Here is a 20,030-nt window from a genome sequence, read left to right on the forward strand (position 1 = left end):
GGTGGTGGCAACCCTGAAGGACGTGTTCTGGTGGCGATGTGTGGATTTTTCTCGATGTTGCAAGGATCTTCGTAACGTTGGATGATCACGAGCAGGCGTCAGTTGTGGGAGGGATATTGAGGTATTCAAACACCGGAATTCCTGGATGTTCTTGGTAATGTTTCTTTTGGGAAAGAGTTGAACAGAATATTGGCCAGCGTGGTCGTCCGGAAGCGTCGCTGATTTAACCTAATGCCACAGCAAATATCAACATGGATGGCTCTCTGTTACACTCGGTCCATGACATAACATACGAGAGACTTTAGCTCCATAAGGCATAAAGTGAGTCAAACCATAAGTATTGATAAGCTACTGCAAACCGTGCCCCATCAGTGCATTTAGCTTTGTAGCTCCGCCACCTTGTGAGTCAAGGCCTTCATCTACTGAATCAGATTCGTTATTCTGGAAGGGGATCAGATCTTGATGGAGTGATATGGCAGTGTGCTATGGTGGGTGAGGCTGTGTAAATATTGATTAATAATGATGGCGGAGTCGGTACTGAATCTCTACTTTGCGTTAGACTGAAGGGTGCCTGTAATTTTGGGGCGAAAATAGTTAGTCCCGAATCCACGCATCCTTGTCTCATCATGCTCATTATTGTTGCTCCCTCAGGTCTGAATCTTCTATCATGTGGTAGACAACGGACTCCTACCAAATCAACCTGTCCCACCTCTGATCACTTTGACCTACTTCAATATATCTACATCTCTTCTATATCAGAGTTGTGCAGGTCACCATGTCTCTCCCTCCGCCCCCTCCTGAACCGTCCAGCGTGCCACCTCCCCCGTCCGACATTCCGCCACCCCCAGCTCCCCCGGAAGTCAAACCCCCAGCGAAGAAAGGATGGGGAAATACGAAGAAGCAGCCCATCAGCGTGGAAGACCTCTTGAGGAAGAAGAGAGAGGCGGATGAAGCAGCGGCGAAGGTGAGTTAGCTCCCGACGAAATTCGGCCTTCAAGTGTTCACGCGACTACAGTTCCACTAACTGATGTCTAGCCGAAATTCATGTCCAAAGCGAAGCGTGAGAAATTGGCCCTGGAGAGATTGGCCAAAGAAAGAGAGGAGCAACAGCGACGGCGAGAATCGAGCCAGAATGGAAATGGAAATGGAAATGGATCTCAGCCCGCCATTGCGCCTCCGTCCAACGATAGGGAATCCGTAACCCGACGACCAAACAGAATGGCACCACCATCAATACCCACCGGTCCTCGAGCCTTGCGCCACGGCGAAGTCCCTACCGGACCCGCAGCGATGCGCGGTAGCCAGTCGAACCGTAGCGCCGAGTCCGCGCCAGCACAGAATGGCGCGTCTTCCGGGAAGGGCGACAAGAGGCTGGTGCCGGAGGATGCGGAAGTGCAGATCATCCGGCAGAGGTACATGGGAGCCGACCAGAATACATCGACATTTTCAGCCAAGAAGAAGCGGAAGCGAACCACGGAGAAGAAGTTCAATTTCGAGTGGAACGCGAACGAGGATACCAGCCGAGACTACAATCCCATCTACGAGACGAAGGCGGATGTCAACTTCTTCGGCCGAGGACACGGGGGCGGCATCTCCGATGATACGGACGAGGCGGTTCAACGATACGCGCAAGCCGTGGCGGACCTTGATCCCGAGGCAGGGAGTGCCCGAGCGCAGCAAATATTGGAGATGGAACGCCGACGAAAGGAGGAGAGCAGCCGCAGTTCGTTGGACAAGCACTGGAGTGAGAAGAAGTTGGAGCACATGCGGGAACGAGACTGGAGGATATTCAAGGAGGACTTCAACATCAGCACGAAAGGCGGCTCCATACCCAATCCGATGCGGTCATGGAAGGAATCCGGCCTCCCCAAACGACTTCTCGATATCGTCGAACAAGTCGGCTATAGCGAGCCGAGTGCTGTCCAGCGGGCCTGTATCCCGATCGCCCTCCAAGCCCGCGATCTCATCGGCGTGGCCGTGACCGGGTCCGGTAAAACCGCCGCGTTCCTGCTCCCCCTCCTAGTATACATCGCGGAGCTCCCGGAGCTCAACGAATTCAACAAGAACGACGGACCGTACGCGATCATCCTCGCACCCACCCGCGAACTGGCGCAGCAGATCGAAACCGAGGCGAAGAAGTTCGCCACACCGCTGGGTTTCACCTGCGTCAGTATTGTCGGTGGACATTCCATCGAGGAGCAGTCGTACAACCTCCGCAACGGCGCAGAGATCATCATCGCGACGCCTGGCCGGTTGCTGGACTGCATCGAGCGGCGGGTGCTCGTGCTCGGCCAATGCTGCTACGTCATTATGGACGAAGCGGACCGCATGATCGACCTCGGTTTCGAGGAGCCGGTCAACAAGATCCTCGACGCGCTGCCCGTACAGAACGAGAAGCCAGACACAGACGACGCGGAGGACGCCCGCGCGATGACCACCCACATCGCCGGCCGCGACACCCGCTACCGTGAGACCATGATGTACACCGCCACGATGCCCAGCGCGGTCGAGCGCATCGCGCGGAAATACCTCCGCCGCCCCGCCATCATCACCATCGGCAACGTCGGGGAGGCCGTCGAGACTGTCGAGCAGCGCGTGGAGTTCGTCGCGGGGGAGGACCGCCGCAAGAAGCGCCTGCAGGAGATCCTCTCGTCGCGGCAGTTCGCGCCGCCCATCATCGTCTTCGTCAACATCAAGCGCAACTGCGACGCCGTGGCCCGCGACCTCAAGCACATGGGCTTCAACGCCGTTACACTGCACGGCAGCAAGACGCAGGATCAGCGAGAGGCCGCGTTGGCGCAGCTGCGCAGCGGGACGGCGGACGTGTTGGTGGCGACGGATCTGGCGGGGCGAGGGATCGATGTGCCGGATGTGAGCTTGGTGGTGAACTTCAACATGGCAATGAACATCGAGGGGTACACGCATCGAGTGGGGCGGACGGGTCGGGCGGGGAAGAGCGGCGTGGCTATTACATTCTTGGGGAACGAGGATGCCGATGTCATGTATGTGCACCCCTCTCCGCGCTATATATTGCTGAACTGTTTACTGACGTCGATACAGGTACGACCTCAAGCAGATGCTCATGAAGTCCAGCATCTCTCGCGTCCCCGAGGAGCTGCGGAAGCACGAGGCCGCGCAACAGAAGCCGACACGAGGGACTCACAAGAAGATCGAATAAGGTTCTGGTACGGTGGTGCCGTGGTGGATGGTCGATGGCATGTCAATAGATCACTCTGGACAAACAATCACGAGCCGAGCAGGTCGATAATTACACTGTTTTCGATTGGAATGCATGCTTTATTTCGTGAACTCTGCGCACATCGTCCCTTTCCGAGTACTCGAGGAAAACAGCAATGTAGTTAGCGGGGAGAACCCATGTCACCCGTGTCCACAGACGGCAACTAAGAATGCCGACCCGCGAGCATCGACATCGAACTTATACACGGAACGCTCACATACTCCCCAGCCGCGCCTGCGACTGATGCGGACTTCCCTCCTGTCCACTCATCGCGCTCCCCGGCCGCTGCATCCCCGAATGCCCCGCCATCGCCCCCTGCGGCGTGGCACTCCGACTGCCCGTCGCGTTCACCCCCGGGCTCGCCGCCGTCATGCGACTCTGCTGCATCTGCCGCTGATACTGGAGCTGCTGCGCGTACTGCTGCTGCGGGGACCCGGAGCCGGTGAGCGGCAGCGACATGGGGCCGCCTCCTAGGGGTGGCGAGCCGGCGGGGGGGTAGCTGGGATTGCCGAGGTGGTTGAGGTGGGCGCCGGGGCTGCCGGACGCGGTGGCGCCGGCCGCGGCGGCCATGGCGGATTGGCGTTGGAGGAGCTTCGCGAGGTGTTCGTGGGCGGCGCGCTGGATCTGGTCGGTGGACATGTGTGGGTGTTGGTTTTGGAGTTGGGCCATGATCTGGTTGATAGCGGGGATGTGGCCTGAGGAGAGAGACTGGGGCTGCTTCATGGGGCCCGGACCGAGCTGGGACATGCGAGGGGACGACGCGTTGCCGGATCCAGGCATGCCGTTGGTTCCGTTCATCTTGCCTGCCATCGCCGCGACCATGGCGGGATTCTGGATTCCGGCGGAGGCCAAGTGGGCGGCGGCTAAGTTACTACGGTTGGCCAAATGCTGTTGCATTTGCAGCTGCGACGCCGGGTTTTGCATGGCGGCCCGCTGCTGCATGGCCATGCGCATCTCGGGAGAGTGATGAGGACCCATCCGCGGCTGGCCTTGCAGGCTGTTCGCCATCTGGCCTTGCTGCATGTTTTGCATGCCGTGCGGCATCCCGGACATGTTTCCGTTCGGCATTCCGTTCGGCATGGGCGAGGCGTGCTGGCTGGAAGGTCGATTCTGCATCGCATTCGCCGTCTGCGCTTGGCCGGCGGGATTGGTACCATTGATGGCGGAAGGTCCTGAATTCAGGCCGTTTTGAATGCCATTTCTCTGAGCGATCGAGTTGACGCCGTTGGTCGAACCGTGACCCGGGGGCGCTATTTGAGCTTGACGTGCAGCCTGCTGTATTGGTGAGCAATGGATCAATCTGGAAGGCCAGGCACGCTTACTCTTTGTTGCGCGGCCATCTGCTGGCGATACTGCTCCTGCCGTTCGAGCAATTTCTGTTCCCGTTCGTGCTTGATGCGGCTCATTTCCTGGGGACTGAAGATTCGAGTCTGGCTTTGATTGGTTTCGTTCGCGGCCTTTCGAAGTTGAGCGGCTTTCATAGCTAGAGATGTCGATTAGCAATGTTATCAAGTAGCCGGGCTCGGCAAAGAAACAATGTTAACTTACATTCGGCCTGTTTATGAGCAGCGGCCTCCCTCTTCCTGGCCAACTTGCGCATAGCATCGATGAGGGCGATGTGTCGTTCATTTCGCCTCCGTTCAACGCGCATGGGCGAGATGGTCTTGCGGGTTCGGACTAAGGGTTGGTTAGGGGTTTGAGCATGCTGCTGCTGGCGTATCCGATCCGCTACTTCCTGGCGAGCCACGGAATTTTTGTTTGCCGCATCAAGACGTGCCATGTATGTCTTGAAATATGGGGTCTTGGACATATCCTGTGGGAGCCCTTCGAGTTGGATCCAACGTTCAAAGCATTCCCATGGCGTTCGACGTTCCGCGCTGGATGTGAATAGCGATGGAGCTGAAAGAGACGATGCGATGAGGGACCAGTTGTATGAGTATTCTCTGACCAGACTTCGAAGCTTCTGGTCTTCCTCGTATAACCACTGCGAGGACAAACGACTCTCGAGGAACGCGACTGCAGGCATCCCATACTCTGACGGAGGTCGGAATGCATGGCTCGCATGTAAACGTTCACGGACGTGCTTGTTCTCGGGTTGGAATAAAGCAACGTCATTCTGCATCGGAGGCAGATCTTTGGACTTGTCCTCTTGTTCCTCCTCTTCGTAGTTATACCGGCTACGTCTCGTCGGACGGCGGCTCCCAATCGAAACAATCTTGCTTTTGCACAGCTTGGAGACAGGAATGAGTTGCGAGGATGGTTTCGGGGTGAGGGATTCGCTGCTCAGATGCTTCTCAAACGAGGGGAGTTGATTAAGCAGCCGGTCTGCCATCGGGGTCCAATCGAGCTCAAATACGACATCGTCAAAGCCCAGAGAGAACAATGCCATCGGCGAGATGGTCCCGTCACTTTGAGCATGAGAGGACTTTGTCGGTGTGGACAACTCGCTGCCCGACTCATTGGATTGCGACGTGGTGAGCGCCGGAGTGGATGGAAAATCGCCGTTGTTCGTCTCCATCGGCCGTGATGGCTGCGCCCGCGCCTTGACCTGCAGCTGGGAGCGCTCTTCTAGGGGTGCGTTAACCCAATCCGCGCACCATTCGGCCAGGTTCCTGGCACAGGCCATGCGTAACTTCCGCTCTTCCCGGAAATCGGTCCTCATCCATTTCATTTCACGAAGCAGATAATCCCAGTGCGATGGCGGTGTAGGAGGCTCTTTTGGAGGCTGCATTTGACGGAATGACCATCGATTCGCGTTTTGCAATTGGTATATCCGCTTCAGAACCCGGAACTCGAGAAGTTCACGGTTCACGGATAGCAAGTTCGAGGTGTTCACCGTCTTCGACGAACGTGTCGTCAACTCTCGTAACGTCTCCGACCGTGGGCTTTGGTATGACTGGAACCGGAACAAGGGTTCGAGATAGTCCTTGGAACTGTCTTCCGATGCTCCAGCCAGAGCCAGATACTCATCTGGCGACGTGGATAGCGCCTTGCGGATCTTCATTACGTTGGGATTGGCGAGAATGACCTGTGAATGTTTCGCCTTGAGGCCACGGGATCGAGGAGAGGCAATTAATGCCCTTGTGGTTTCGTCATCGATCTTGGCAAGGGCAGCACTGTCTAGCACTGATGAAGAAGGGTGATGAATACTGGAAGCGGCTAAGTCGGCCCCAATCGCTTGGGCATCAGACATCGTAACGTCTCCATCCGACTCCCGTGGCCCCTTTGATGGAGTCGTCCGGTCGATATCCATGCTATCCAGCGCGGTTCGACTTCTGTGAGCTTCTTCAATCATGTCCGCTTGCACCGTTGCATCGTCGGTTGCAAACGGTGGGACTTGCGATCCTGCAGCGATCGCGGAAAGAGGTTCGTTCGGAGTCGGTGTGGGAATAAGGGAAGGCGCATCGGTAACGACGTTCTCAGTCCGGGAGGATTGCGTTGCCTGTTCCTCCTCATGGCGTAGCTGTGCTTCTGGGGTAGGGGATAGTACGCTGCTTTCGGGCCTGTTTCGGTCCTTTGGTACGGATGGGGACGGTTGGTGCGAGAAAGACGTGGGAGCATTCGCTTTGATGACCCCCGTGAAGTCGGCATGGTCGTGCGGCTCTGCTTCTGGACTCGTTTCTGGCGACTTGAGCGCCGCTTTGGGTGTAAAGGCCGAGTGTCCGCCGACCGTCGAAGGCGACGATGCCGACTCGTTCGTGGGGACTGAGACGATAAGATTCGCATTCTCTCCGCCTCTTCTCCTTTTGCCCAATACCGTCTTCCGGGAGCGATCATCTTGCCCCTGCGAAGTCTCTGCGCTTGTGCTGCTCGAGGCCACCTCTTCGACAGATGAAATACTACTGCTATGGGCGTCGACTCCGTCACCCGGACCTAAAGGTGCTCGCGACGGTTGCGGTTGGGCCTCTTTCTGGCTGTCGGGTACGATGCCACGCGTTTGCGCGTCATGAATTTGTCTGCCTGATATGCTCTCCGCGTCTATAACTTGCTCATCAATTGCCTTTTGCTCTGTCGGCTGTGGTGCTGTCGGCTCTGCGCCAGGTCTGGCGTCCGAACCGGCAGGCAATGAGGTCGCTTCATGATCGGTTGCGAACGGGGTTGGAGACGTGGTTTTCGCAAATCCGGGCGCGGATGGTGAGGGTGCCGGTTCAGAAGGTGATATCGGAAGGGAGGGTTTCACTATTGGAGGAGAGGGCGCGTTCTGAAAGCCATTTTGGAGAGTTGGAGGAAGAGGGATGGTTTCTTCGCGAAGTGTTCGACCTCTACAAAGTGAGTTAGCAGTCGGACAAAAGTGATACAACCGGAAAGGGTCGTGGAAGTTCACTGGACGCGTTTTTGGCAATGCACGTACTTTGTAAGGTCATTTTGGTCGAGGAAGTTGGCTTCGTCGGGGGTGGGCGGCGCGTCGACGGGCGGTAGGGTTGGGAGGCCCCCGACGTTGGTGCTAAAGGTGAACAGGGCCCGCAGATGGTCGCGGTGCAGCTCGGCGGATTTCCTAGAAAACGCGAATTAGAATCGCAACGCGGACGTGATAATTTCCATCAACGAAAATACGGTGTCGCATCGCGTCCGGCAAGTGATATATGATGACGATGGCAATATTCCATCGCTGTGGAGGGCGCGACTTACAGGGCCTCTGCCTTCTTCGAGTTCCATATTGCCTCACGGACGTTCTCCAGTATGGACATGAAGACGCTATTCGGGGGGCAGAAAATCCGGCATTCCTGCGCAATGAAACGGAGGAAGTGTACAGAAGTGGAATTTTCGGCGCGAATTGATGGAAATGATGGGGTTGATGGGCTCCGACGATGAATGCGTGGTGAAGTGATAGTGGTCGTGGTGGTGAGAAGAGTGATGGAGTGGAACAGTGGAAGTGCCAATTGGGTGGAGGAAGTCGTGGTTTGGTGAGTGAGAGCTGGGTGGGTGAGAGAGTTGTGACTTGTGAGTGAATCCAGCAGAGAGACTGAGTGAAAGGAGTGACATGGAGGCGGTTTGCCCTGGCGGCCGGGGGGCTACTCCCTCCCCCTCCCCCTTACGGTTCACAGTTCACCTCACTGCAAAACTGCAAAGGCACCTGCTCTCGGCGGCGGGGATGTACGTAGTGTCACTTCTTACTTCTTAGAGATGTCCTCGCTTCCCTACTTCCTTACTTCCCTAATTACTTTTCTTCATCTTCAACTTCGGAATCATTACTATAGCGTGCCTTTCATGTTTTGATATAATTATTAGATTCTACTTATTGTTCGGAGCCAGTCATCATTATGTGATCCATTCAAAGTGCATGTCCAACCGTGGTGGTATGTCTGGACTGGTTGAGCCTACCATACTTCCAGGCATTGTGTCAAATGAAATCAACGACACTCAGGTCGAGGGAAGCTGTCTACCGGTAGCCTGGATTACCAAATACAGGTAGATATAAAATTCCTTGCTTCCGCTGCTTGAAAAATCGATGCTGGGGATGATGAACCGCCTGGTGAATCGTGGGAATTTATATATCGAGCGACCATCGCGGCCGTTCAATTGGAGGGCATTACAGGAGAACATGAGGCACTAGGCATCAGTATTTTAATTACAGCCTTGATGCCTTACTGCCAGGTCTGGGTTGGGTTGGAGGGTTGGAGCAGAGGGTTTTGGAGGCTTCAACTAATACAGTCACGTGCAGCTGGAGGTCGGTTCATGTTCGGTTGATTTTCCCCTGCCCGCCACCAGAATGGTGCCTTGATGCCTCAGGTATCCACATCTTCTCCGGCCCAGCCACTGTTCTGCCCCACCATCAATTCAGGTTCCATCCCCAAAATTTTATTTGGCCTGCACAATCCCCCAACTCCGACGAGACCATGCCCTGTAAACCATAGACAATGAGTAAACGACCTGCGGAATCTGACGCCGAGGGGTTAGATCCCCTCAAGTCGGGTAATCGGCCGGAAAACGGCCAGGATCTCGCCCATGAGGCCGGCGAATTCGAAGACGAGTACGAAGATGAATTCGAAAGCGAGGACGAGATCATAGAGGCCGGCGTCGATGGACGGCCGGACGAGGAGCGGGAAGCGGAGGAGAAGGAAAATGGTCTGTCGCCGCTTCAGCCTTGACGTATACGATCTAATGGATCTCCCAGCCATGGACGTGGATCAGGAAATCTTCATTCCCGGACGAAGTAAACTGTCCGCCGGACAGACGTTACAAGCGGATCCTTCGACATATCATATGCTCCACAGCCTCCAAGCACCATGGCCATGCCTGTCCTGCGACATTGTCAAAGACCAGTTAGGCGACAACCGCAAGACGTATCCCGCCACGATCTACGCCGTTGCCGGCACGCAGGCTGCCCAGGGACGCGAGAAGGAGAACCAGCTCCTCGTCATGAAGCTGAGCAGTCTCTCCCGCATGGACAACGCCGAAGAATCCGACGAAGAGTCCGACGAGGACGAAGACGCCGACCCGATCCTGGAAACCAAATCCATCCCGCTCAACTCCTGCACCAACCGCATCCGCACCTACCAACCCCCGCTCTCCTCCGCCGCCCACCCGCTGACCACCCTGACCGCCTCCATGATGGAGTCCGGCGAAGTCCTGATCCACGATGTCACCCCCCATCTCACCTCCTTCGACACCCCCGGCGCCACCATCACCCCAAAACAGAACAAGCCCGTCTCCACCATCCGCGCGCACGCCGGCGTCGAAGGCTTCGCCATCGACTGGGCCCCCTCGAACGTCTACCCCACGGGGAAGCTCCTTACCGGCGACCTGTCCGGGAAGATCTTCTGCACGACGCGCACCGACGGCGGCGGTCTGGCAACCGACACCACGCCGTACACTGGCCACGGGGGCTCGGTGGAAGAGCTCCAGTGGTCGCCATCCGAGAAGAACGTGTTCGCATCCGGCGGCGACGACGGGACCGTCCGCGTCTGGGATCTGCGCAGCAAGTCGCGCAAACCTGTCGTCACCGTGCAGGCCAGCGCGACCGACGTCAACGTGCTGAGCTGGTCGCGTCTGACGACGCATCTGCTGGCGTCGGGCCACGAGGACGGGAGCTGGAGCGTGTGGGACCTGCGGCAGTGGAAGCCGACCGCGGGATCGTCGGGGTCCGGGAGCGATCCGCTGCGGCCGACGCCGGTGGCCGGGTTTTCGTTCCATAAGGAGCAGATTACGTGTTTGGAATGGCATCCGACCGACGATAGCATCATGCTGGTGGGTTCTGGTGACAACACCCTCACGCTGTGGGATTTGGCGGTGGAGTTCGACGATGAGGAAAGCAAGGATACGGGCGGGGTCCAGGACGTGCCGCCGCAGTTGTTGTTCGTGCATTACATGGACGAGGTCAAAGAGGGCCATTGGCATCCGCAAATCCCCGGGGTGGTGTTGGCGACGGGAAACAGTGGATTTGGGTAAGTGATCATCTGCTCGTTGTCACGATAGGATACTAACTTCAGGCGTCTAGGGCTTTCAAGACCATTAGCGTATAAACAGGATGATGCAGGATGATACCCAGAGCACTTCAGCCTATGTAGCTTTGCCAATACGACACATCATGCCAATCGTTGTACCTGCTCGGAATCTTTGAGTGACACTGCGGTGTCGTATGACAATCTTGACTCCGGATGCCTTATAGAGTCCCAGAAAACGCCCAACGTGAGAATGATCGGGTATCGCTGTCCCTCCCCATACGCCATGTAAATGAACGGTACTCCTCCCCGTCCCAACCTCATCATTTACTCGCCCGGTCGCTCCCGTCGCCCACTCGTTGCTGCGCTTGTATCGTCGCCTCGAGGCTGTCCAGTCGCTTCGACATGTCGTCCACTATTCCAGATCAGCGTCGTGCCGTGATAGATAGGCGTTGTGGATCGTGGTATACTCTTGGAGAACAGTTCGCTGGAGACGGTGGAGAACTTGGTGGCCAGCTGGTTCAACAGCGTGTCGACCGCCGTTGTCAGCTCGGCCGTGGAGTCGTTCGGAGCGGCCTGGACGAGGAGAACGTGTTAGCTAGGTGTTTTGCCCAGACAGAGAATCGGCTCACCCCTTCGTCGTCCAGTTTCAATTTCTCCGGGGAGACCGGCATGGCTGAGGTGGTGGAATGAATTCGGTGCTGAAGCAGGTGGAGGAGTGGAAAACAATGATCAACGACGTCCTGGTTCCCTTAGCTCCGGACAAGGTTCGCGAGACCAGTTTGATAATTGATTACAGTATAGATTGCACACAGGCTTGTATACAACACGATATGGAGATTGGTATTACCTAGAATAACATGAAGAATGATCGGGGATGATCGAGGGGAGGGTGGATGCGGCTCTACGCCTCTCGTCCCCCCCATGAAGCCATGACCCTGGATTTAGTAATACGGGAATCCACACCAATCATCCAACCGCCAACCAAGCTTGGAGGCTCGGGGTTTCGGGGGAACTGTCGAGGGGAGGGTTCGACGTGACAAGGGGATGTACATGTAGTCTTGGGAGTTTGTAGACGGAGGAGGATTCTTAATGCTGGCTGCCTCTCACACTTCAAATGGATCTCTCGGTGTGCTCTATTTACCGATTCCACATCTATTCTCCTGCATTGGTGTAGCCAGTAGCTGACAGCATTGATTGAGATCATCACCATGCGTGGGCTTTTCTGGGCAGCGCTTCCGCTGTTCCTAATGGCCGTCTGGATCTGGGCAGCGAACCTCTCGCGCACCCATCCTATCCTCACGAACCAGCGGATTGGGTTGCTCATCGCGCATCCCGACGACGAAGTCATGTTCTTCGCGCCCACGCTGCTGGCATTGACCGATCCTGGCCTCGGAAACCACGTCCAGATCCTCTGCATGAGTAGCGGTGAGTGAAGGCAACCGGTTCCACCTCACGAGGCACGATGCTAACCGGCGATGGCGACCAGGCGACGCGGACGGACAGGGCGCGACGCGGAAGAAAGAGCTCGTCGAATCCGCCTTGGCCCTAGGCATCCGGTCCAGCGACGACGTCCTGGTCGTCGACGAGCCCGATTTCCCGGATTCGATGACCATTGCATGGAACCCGCACCTCCTCGCCCGCCGGCTGGGTACGGCGTTCGCGCCCAACAGGAGCACCTCGTCCTCGGGTTCCCTTCCGAAACCGCCCATCGATTCGCTCATCACCTTCGACGCAGGCGGCGTCTCATCACACCCGAATCATCGGGCTTGTCATACCGGAGCGACGACGTTCATCCACACCTCGATGCGCGAGCGCGCCGGTTGGGGCTCACCGGTTGAGTTGTACACGTTGACCAGCGTCAACCTCTGGAGAAAGTACGTTAGCTTCGTGGATGCGCCCTGGACCATGCTCTTGGCCATGAGGAGAGCGACCCACGAGTCGGGGTCGACACCGTCCTCATTGGTCTTCATGAGCGATCCCGCCGAGTACTGGAGAGCGCGCCAGGCCATGACACAGGCCCATAAAAGCCAAATGAGGTGGTTCCGATATGGGTGGATCACGCTGTCCCGATACATGGTCGTGAATGACCTGCGCAGAGAGAACGAATAATGAACCATCCGTCCGGAATTGTCCCCGTCACAAATCGCTTGCGCGACAATGTCGTCTACCTTGTTGGGATATTGGGATCCTATGATCTGTCCTACAGCGCTATTGCCTTGAGGATCACGGACGTATATGGAAGAGCACGAGCATCCGGTAGCCAACACAATAGCGACACTCAACCGGGTCGCAATGCGATCGACAAGCGTAGTTCCTTGATCGATGCCTTGTGCGTTCGGGAATCGACCATGGTGTCGCAAACAAAAGCAAGATGAGATGGGATTCCTAAACCAGCAAATCGGCTGCCAGTGGCAGTTCGTGATAGCGGCATCTGAGCCCAGTATCCACTCGTGCTGACTCGCACTCCAATTCCCTTTTCCTAGATGACGATCACCATCTGCGAATTGCGATTCTGCGTATCGCGCACCCCTTGGGGCTAGCCAACCTAAGAGCGCGGGGAACCGCTTCCGGCGAAGCCGCGAGGAATATGGCGCAACCGGGAAGCAAGTTCGTGGCGGGGGAGCCAATGGCGGTGGGGCGCGACGGTTTTGTTAGCATACGATGCTCTGGTGATTTGCGTTACCTTTTAAGGGATTGTTGATTGCTCGCATACGGGGATCCACTCTCTGTCGGCCCGTCGCGTGGTGCAGCGGATTGGTCTGCTTTTTACAGAGCTTGATGCCAGTTCGTGAGTTTGGAGGGTGCGTATCCTAGTCCATCGGATGTAGCCATACTGGTAACCTTCGTGCTGCGTCGTAAGGCTTCAGGCCGATCCACTTGCAAAGAGGCTCGGGGCTGTGCAGATACTTCGACATCGCCGCAGTTCTACATAGCACGGCCTTGTCGTGAGCCTTGTCGCGAGATATAAAAAGCCAGGTCAGTCAGTCCGTTCTTGTTCCATTTGCTACGATAATTCGTCGTACCTGGACGAACCCATTGCAAGCCGCTTCTAAGCTTCGAAGCACTGAATCGGTGTAAGCAGCCTTCCTTTTCCGTCCAACTCGACTCAGCCCTTTGGACTTAGCGTGTTTCATCCGCTCAAAGCGTATCCCCATAGGAGGACTCACCGAGATCTTTTTTTGATCTTCCATTAATCTCCTTTGCAGCAAAACTTGACACTCAACAAATGTGAGCCGAGATGTTGGTGATGCAAGGGCAGCTTTCGTTGCTAACTTGGGGTGTCAAAGACGTGCGGCGATTGATACGCCGAGCCGTGAACTCCCCGTCATATATCCCAACTATTCAATAATTCAACGCATAACACGTAAGGGAGATTGTTCTATGCAGGGCGAACTGTATTGAACAACCGGACCAACGTGGAACTTAAACGGTATTCGCTCCATCATCGCCTTCAGTTCCGATTGCTCAAGGCAACCGACGACGAATTCTGTCAATTCCACTCGTCAATGACGAAAGCCAGGCCGACCTATCAGATTCTACGACATCAACTGTTCCGTCCTGAATTACCTGGCAAAAATATCCACCCTTCAAAGCCTTGATAGATGCCTACTGGCCATCCAAATGTCCTCAAACTCGGCTTCCCAACGCCTGACGCTCTCTGCTCTGCCAACCGAGATGCACCTGGAGATTATATCCCATCTCTCGATCCCATCCCCTCAGCGGCTTCAACAAACCTCCCGCCACTTCTGTTCTCTCGTCAAGCGACCGACCTTGCGAACACTTCTTGAAGAGGAAAGCCTACCGTGGGCCCGCGAACAGCAGTACCTTACCTGTTCGGAATGCGTCAAGTTTCGCAAGCGATCCTCCTTCGCCGATGATATGACGGTCGGGGAGTATTCACCCGGTTGTCTGAAGGCGTCGCAGCGCATGTGCATCTGGTGCGCTCTGCAAAATGACAAGTTCCCTCTCGGCACGCTGATGCGCGTGGGGGGGAGAACACATGTGGTGTGCTTGCAGTGCGGTCGATGTCGTTCGGAAATCGGCACAAAGGGCAGTCGAAGTTGTCGAGATTGCTGGGCACGGGAAGAGAAGGGAAGGATAGGGAAGCAGCAGAATTGGTGGAGTAGGCGCGGCGCTGGTAGGTACCCAGGAGATGGAGAAGTTGGAAGTGGATTTGAAGAAGAAGGAGTTTGGGATGTGTGTGATGAGTATGACTGAAAGAGAAGGACGTCTACTGCCATCTGATGTGGAAGTGCAGCGGTCAAGTCAGTCATCAAACCCTAGCACTAGGCAATTCCTTTATACAAGAACTATGGAATTGGCAGGCGAGTAATTATCTAGGAACAGTTCTCCTTCGCATGGAGAAGGTTGGACTTTATGAGGAGGCGAACAATACCAGGGTCCGCCGAAGCGCTCAAGAGCATGGAAATATCAAGTTGACCGCCACACTGCGTGTTGCGAATGAACCTCCCTATCGAATATCGAGAGCAACTATAACCACCCCGAGGATCCCTGTCGTCGACTGTCCACTCTGCCCAGCGATTTACTGCCGGATTCAATACACAAGCATAAATGACTGGGTGTGTTAACAGGATTCCGAGAGTCATAGTGGCAGAAGGCGAGCATTCATAAGGGGTCAAAGACTGTCTTTCAATCCTCGCCGTCGATGCATTATGGATAGTAGCTGAAGGGGGTCTTCGAAGCTCATGGATACTTCTCGTGCCGCAAGCTATGTACAGTCTATCAATCATCTTCGCTGTACCGCATTGCTCTACTACTTCAGTCTGACGAGGGTACTTTGCAGCTCGCAGAAATCATGGCGAGGAAGCAAAAGCATGTGGCGAAACGCCTCCAAGTGGAGACCAGTCCGGCCCAAGCAATCCGACCGATTCCTCAAAGCAAACCTGCTTCCGCTCCCGCGTTGCGACCATAGTCAATCCCTCGCGGTCGGCGGGACAGAAATCAGACGTTGAATCGGGCACAGCGTCGTTGCTTGCCAGTTCTGGTAGAGGCGATATCGAGGCAAATCAAGAAGCGAGCACTGCGCCTACATCCGGCCCAAGTAGAACCGAGAATCAGAACAAACAATCAGGAAAGCTCGACTCTTTCCCCCCGCTTCGATCCGGATCGCGGCGCGGTTCCACCGAAATCATCTCGGTCAGATCGTCGGGATGTATGATGTTGACACGGAGCAGCGCAGTTGTTCGCACGGCCTTTGACAGAGCGACTAATCTGCCACGCATGGAATGTTTTCGGGGTGGTGATCAGCGGCAAAATAGGTCTGCTACTGCAGTTGATATTGTGCCGAGTACTCCTCATCTCGAACAACCACAACGCTCCAGCCTGCCCAGTATTTCACGGGACGGCATCGCCCTAAGTTCGACAGAAGAGACTGGCAGTTCTCAAATCTGTCATACGGGCCAACTGGAGAATTCAGCGCTCGGAGCACTAGCAGATCGCCTAGATCCTCCGGCGTCTATGAAGCGGCTGATCCCGAGTTAAAATAAGAGTACTGGGAGGGGCGCAGAGCGCTGGTTTATGATGGAGAAGTGGAAAGGCCCTCCATACCACTGCCTCCTGACATCGCAACGTCTTCCACCAGATCTCAGCGCATCTCTTCAGAGGAGGGGAATGCAGGCTCTCATGACCCACAGCGAGCTTACCAGTACGAGGGCGTCTATCTCTCGGTGCTAGTGCCACCACCAACCCAGCCACGGTCCAATTTATCCCTCACAAGGGGGGCAAAGTTGAAGTCGTACTCGACGTTCTCCTAGCCCACTCACTGACAACCGCTATAACTGGGTCGCCACCACGTCCAACTCCTTCCTCCGCCGACCGCGCAGCAAGTCAGCAGATGTGTCGCCCCCTCGCTCCCCCAGGCATCGATCACCCATGGGGAGGTGGGCCGGAGGCGAGAGGGTGCCTAGGACGGTGAACTGGTGAAAATCGAATGGAATATCACGAAGGCGCGGAAATCAAGCGGGCATGCGTATTCGAAGATACCCAGGGGACGGTCGCGGTCAGGAAGAGAATAGGGAATATCGTAGCCACCACCTGGCTTTGACATGAACAAACCTAGGAAGCTGAGTTAGAGGGTACCGGTGGTTTATAGAAAGCTATTCGTCATTGACTATACCCCGTACTGCCTAGTTTTCTTGCCTTTCCATGCAAGACGGCATTCCATGTCTACATGAGAACGGATTCTAAGGCTCTCATCCTACGACTGGCATTACCCACTCATGGCCCCAGGCCCTGCCTAATTCAAGGAACTGTGAGTTTTCATATCAAAGTCCTGGCACGATATTTTCAGGACCGGTGTTGTAGATGCCGGTGTCGACAAGACATGATGTTTGCTAGTACACGAGCCCGGCTAGGCGATCGACGACACACTTTTCCGCTGATTATCGACGATGGTACCCACCCGGAATATCTAATATAAACAGCAGTTGACTGTTGGAAACACATGTGGAAAGTTGAAGGTTTGCGAAGACCAGATAACGTAAGCTTGGTTTGTGATTAATGACATTGCCCTCTGACGTTGGACTTCAGATAAAAGCGACCATATGACACTAACAGACATTCTCTTACAGCGTTCGACCGTAAATATAGATCCCTCAGTGCAGTTCTCCTGCTTGCAACTCCCCCACATTTGTGGCGATGCAATATAATCCGGATATCCCATAGGCAAATTAAAACAGTCCATATGCTCCTCCCAACACCATGCAAGTAGTCTCGCAAGATATGAAAAGAAATCGCTGAAGAAATAGTTTGCAACAGAACGTGCAATGAGGCCCTGTGCAAAAAATTAAATGATCGTGCTCAACTACAGGATTCAATAGAGTACACGTTAACATGAGTTAGGTCACTCAAATCGGATGACCCTTACCAGGTCAGCTCTAATATGCTCGCCCACCGTGACCCCTCCCAAACATCTCTTCCTCCGTCACCGCGCCCTCCCAGCTCTGCCTCCCGGCCCCCTCCTCCTGCTGCACCGGCTGTCCCGGCATCGGCGGCATCGGCAGCTGTGGCGACGGATAGTATCCCGTGCCCGTCCCGACGCCGCTGCTTACCGGCGTCCGATTCCCCAAGCTCGGACTCGGCTTCCCATAGCTCCCCGTTTCCTCGCTGATGAACCCGCGATCCGCCTCATCCAGATGCTCGCGGAATGACCCGCGATGGCTCGCCACGCTTTCGGGGCGCTGGGGGCTCAAGGGCGGGGGTATGAGTCCGGGCGCTCCGTAGTGAGGGTCGCGCGGATGAGGCGATGCGGGAGTCGTGGAGGCATACGCGGGGCTGATAGCGGCGGCGGAGACGCTGATGTTACTGGTGTTGTCGGAGCGAATGGAACGGGGGGAGAGGAGGGAAGGGCCGGGGGATCCCTCGATTTCGGATGGGGGGCCGTGTGGCTGGGTGAAGAAGCGAGGGTCGCCGGAGAGCTCGAAGACGGCGGGTCGGGACTCAAGTTCTTGCGAGGCGGGGGCATAGTGACCTTTATGGTCCTGTGAGGGGACGTAGTCGCCAAGTTCTTGTATGGAGGTGTCGTTGAGTTCGGTGGGATGGTCGAGAGGTGGTTTCTTATTGTCGGAGGCGGATAGGTCGAACGCAATGGGTTTGTCGTTGCCGTCCAGCTCGGGAGGAATCCGGCGGCGGGGTTTGCGGAAGCGGAAGAACCATATGGCAATGGCGCCAGCTAGGAGGAGCACGACGGCGCCAGCGACAATTCCGCCTATGGCACCGCCGGAGAGGTTAGTGGATGAGGGCGATTTAGAGTTGATGGGATTAATGGTGACGATCTGAGCCGCGGATGTAGGGTCAAGGAACGTGGCCTGATTGACCGTGAAATTGGTTCGCTCGTGGTCAACGATGAGATATGCTTCTTGCAGGAATGTCCGGCCAAGGGTATACTGCGAATCGTTCGCAGCGCGACGGATCGGGAAGTAATTCGTCGGGTTCTTGTAATAAGGCCAACGGGCCTGGAGGTCGAAAGCCGCATAGGGGAGGACAATGTTGGTGCTGTTCCCATTGTCGTATGCAGTGTTTCCAAGTTTGAAGGTGATGGACGGCTTCAATTGCTGCATCTTCGAACGCATGGTGTCATTAATTACGTAGAGCTCGGTCAGCTCGTCGTAAGTTAGGCCAAAAGCCTCTGCCATCAAGTCGCAAGCGTCTCGTGGCAACCATATATCGGGTACGGTGCTGTCGATGACCGATAGATGTCCTTTAGGAGTGAAGGAGGCGACGCCAAGGAGTGTGTTCGATGCGATGATCGATTGTATGCCCACGGTCAATGCTCTTGAATCTTCTTCGGCGAAGCTGAAGGATAGCAATGAGGGATTGAAGCGGCTCGAGTCGTATCCTCCCAGAACTAGGTTTCCAAGTACTCGTTTCAGACGGTAAGGCGCTCCAGCAGTGTATCCATAGGAGAGAGAAGGGATCAAAGATTGGTTATACGCGTTGACGAGGAAGGAACTGAGGGTTGATGCCGATGAGGAGAAGCTGACCGGTCGGATTCCAAGCCCAAATATGCCCAGAAAATAATCTGTATCTGCGATACCGGCGACGATTTGTCTCCCTAAACCCAACGTGCCCGGATCCTGTGTCGAGCCCAAGGTGACGTTGTCGCTGCCGTAGTGTCCATGCCCTTCATACCCCAAACTTGCTTCCAAATCTAGAGTGTAGAGGCCGGTTTCCGTCCAGGTAGTACTTTCATTCCATAGAAAGCCTCGGCTCGATTGCCCGTTGAAAAGTTCGACACCGCGTTGTTGAGGACAGTCTTCCGGATCTCTCGAGGTGCACCCATCGGGCATTGGCACCCACGTTTCGGAGCCAGCCGTTGAAGGCAAGACACGGAAATTCTGGCCGGGTGTACCTATATGGATCCTAAAGGTTGACCAGCTTCCATCGTTTCCCTCCCATTCCTCCGAAGGACTGGCGACGTAAGGGGCAGGTGTGACGGTGTCGCGCCGTACGCGTCGCCGTTGGAACATGATTGCGAACCGATAGGTTGGAACCTAGAGTAAAATGTACCGTCGCTGGTCGGGAGCGAGGTCTATGAGATTGGTTGAGCTCGCAGGGGAAGAGTCGGGAAGCGGGTAGTCGCGTAGAGAGCGGAGGTCCAGATAATAGCGTGCTAGATGCTCGGAGACGATCCGATCACGGTGTCGACATGACGAAATGGAGTTCAATGGTCCTTGAACCTTGGAGAGAAAGAAAAGAACGTTCTTTTCGCAGATATCAAGTGGTCAACGCCGTTGCACCGATTGTGCCCAAGACCAGTGCAAGAGATAAACATGGTCCGTGTCAATAATATAGGACGTACGTAGTACGTCGTACTGTGTAGGTAGCTCCTAAGAAAACGGGTCGTCGCCCGTCAGATGCTCCGATGAGCCCAGATCACAGGTAGGAGC

The 20,030-nt window shown here is 55.6% G+C and overlaps 8 protein-coding genes across 8 annotated transcripts; 5 read left to right on the plus strand and 3 right to left on the minus strand.

Annotated features, from left to right (window-relative positions):
• Nucleotides 1-700: 700 nt before the first annotated feature.
• Nucleotides 701-3,184, plus strand: P152DRAFT_455618 (DEAD-domain-containing protein). The gene is made up of 3 exons (XM_033678824.1): nucleotides 701-964; nucleotides 1,036-3,002; nucleotides 3,061-3,184. The coding sequence occupies exons 1-3, from the start codon at nucleotides 776-778 to the stop codon at nucleotides 3,176-3,178; spliced, it is 2,274 nt and encodes a 757-aa protein (XP_033537526.1). The 5' UTR covers nucleotides 701-775; the 3' UTR covers nucleotides 3,179-3,184.
• Nucleotides 3,131-8,739, minus strand: P152DRAFT_511962 (uncharacterized protein). The gene is made up of 7 exons (XM_033682731.1): nucleotides 8,561-8,739; nucleotides 8,401-8,441; nucleotides 7,868-8,176; nucleotides 7,590-7,733; nucleotides 4,787-7,500; nucleotides 4,561-4,721; nucleotides 3,131-4,510 (listed from the first exon to the last, which is right to left on the minus strand). The coding sequence occupies exons 1-7, from the start codon at nucleotides 8,573-8,575 to the stop codon at nucleotides 3,452-3,454; spliced, it is 4,443 nt and encodes a 1,480-aa protein (XP_033537527.1). The 5' UTR covers nucleotides 8,576-8,739; the 3' UTR covers nucleotides 3,131-3,451.
• A 497-nt stretch (nucleotides 8,740-9,236) lies between these two features.
• Nucleotides 9,237-10,941, plus strand: P152DRAFT_455620 (glutamate-rich WD repeat-containing protein-like protein 1). Its single transcript, XM_033678825.1, has 2 exons — nucleotides 9,237-9,304; nucleotides 9,354-10,941. The coding sequence occupies exon 2, from the start codon at nucleotides 9,356-9,358 to the stop codon at nucleotides 10,625-10,627; it is 1,272 nt and encodes a 423-aa protein (XP_033537528.1). The 5' UTR covers nucleotides 9,237-9,304; nucleotides 9,354-9,355; the 3' UTR covers nucleotides 10,628-10,941.
• A 2-nt stretch (nucleotides 10,942-10,943) lies between these two features.
• P152DRAFT_390685 (uncharacterized protein) lies at nucleotides 10,944-11,184 on the minus strand (the record flags this gene model as incomplete). The annotated part of the gene is made up of 2 exons (XM_033676054.1): nucleotides 10,944-11,035; nucleotides 11,091-11,184. Coding segments are annotated over 2 exons (186 nt in total), but the record flags the coding sequence as incomplete, so codon positions are not given.
• A 505-nt stretch (nucleotides 11,185-11,689) lies between these two features.
• On the plus strand, nucleotides 11,690-13,140 carry P152DRAFT_201301 (phosphatidylinositol glycan class L). Its single transcript, XM_033674340.1, has 2 exons — nucleotides 11,690-12,048; nucleotides 12,110-13,140. Exons 1-2 carry the CDS (start codon nucleotides 11,832-11,834, stop codon nucleotides 12,730-12,732), a joined length of 840 nt encoding a protein of 279 aa, XP_033537530.1. The 5' UTR covers nucleotides 11,690-11,831; the 3' UTR covers nucleotides 12,733-13,140.
• Nucleotides 13,141-14,286: 1,146 nt separating this feature from the next.
• On the plus strand, nucleotides 14,287-14,676 carry P152DRAFT_382179 (uncharacterized protein; the record flags this gene model as incomplete). Its single annotated transcript, XM_033675754.1, has 1 exon — nucleotides 14,287-14,676. A coding segment is annotated over one exon (390 nt), but the record flags the coding sequence as incomplete, so codon positions are not given.
• Nucleotides 14,677-15,195: 519 nt separating this feature from the next.
• Nucleotides 15,196-16,125, plus strand: P152DRAFT_446900 (uncharacterized protein; the record flags this gene model as incomplete). The annotated part of the gene is made up of 2 exons (XM_033677952.1): nucleotides 15,196-15,203; nucleotides 15,435-16,125. The coding sequence occupies 2 exons, from the start codon at nucleotides 15,196-15,198 to the stop codon at nucleotides 16,123-16,125; spliced, it is 699 nt and encodes a 232-aa protein (XP_033537532.1).
• A 2,150-nt stretch (nucleotides 16,126-18,275) lies between these two features.
• On the minus strand, nucleotides 18,276-19,610 carry P152DRAFT_390938 (acid protease; the record flags this gene model as incomplete). Its single annotated transcript, XM_033676066.1, has 1 exon — nucleotides 18,276-19,610. A coding segment is annotated over one exon (1,335 nt), but the record flags the coding sequence as incomplete, so codon positions are not given.
• Nucleotides 19,611-20,030: the final 420 nt, after the last annotated feature.

This window comes from Eremomyces bilateralis (genome assembly GCF_010015585.1).
Source record: "Eremomyces bilateralis CBS 781.70 unplaced genomic scaffold P152scaffold_3, whole genome shotgun sequence".
Lineage (NCBI taxonomy): Eukaryota > Fungi > Ascomycota > Dothideomycetes > Eremomycetales > Eremomycetaceae > Eremomyces > Eremomyces bilateralis.

What these genes read in the sequence shown, in the direction of transcription:
- P152DRAFT_201301 (XM_033674340.1), top strand. Translation starts at nt 11,832, where the DNA reads ATGCGTGGGCTTTTCTGGGCAGCGCTTCCGCTGTTCCTAATGGCCGTC. An exon ending in GATCCTCTGCATGAGTAGCG is followed by an intron (nt 12,049 to 12,109) that starts GTGAGTGAAGGC and finishes GATGGCGACCAG; the next exon opens with GCGACGCGGACGGACAGGGC.
- P152DRAFT_455618 (XM_033678824.1), top strand. Translation starts at nt 776, where the DNA reads ATGTCTCTCCCTCCGCCCCCTCCTGAACCGTCCAGCGTGCCACCTCCC. An exon ending in CGGATGAAGCAGCGGCGAAG is followed by an intron (nt 965 to 1,035) that starts GTGAGTTAGCTC and finishes ACTGATGTCTAG; the next exon opens with CCGAAATTCATGTCCAAAGC. An exon ending in AACGAGGATGCCGATGTCAT is followed by an intron (nt 3,003 to 3,060) that starts GTATGTGCACCC and finishes ACGTCGATACAG; the next exon opens with GTACGACCTCAAGCAGATGC.
- P152DRAFT_511962 (XM_033682731.1), bottom strand. An exon ending in GAAGTTGAAGATGAAGAAAA is followed by an intron (nt 8,177 to 8,400) that starts GTAATTAGGGAA and finishes TTCACTCACAAG; the next exon opens with TCACAACTCTCTCACCCACC. An exon ending in TCGAAGAAGGCAGAGGCCCT is followed by an intron (nt 7,734 to 7,867) that starts GTAAGTCGCGCC and finishes CGCGTTTTCTAG; the next exon opens with GAAATCCGCCGAGCTGCACC.
- P152DRAFT_455620 (XM_033678825.1), top strand. Translation starts at nt 9,356, where the DNA reads ATGGACGTGGATCAGGAAATCTTCATTCCCGGACGAAGTAAACTGTCC.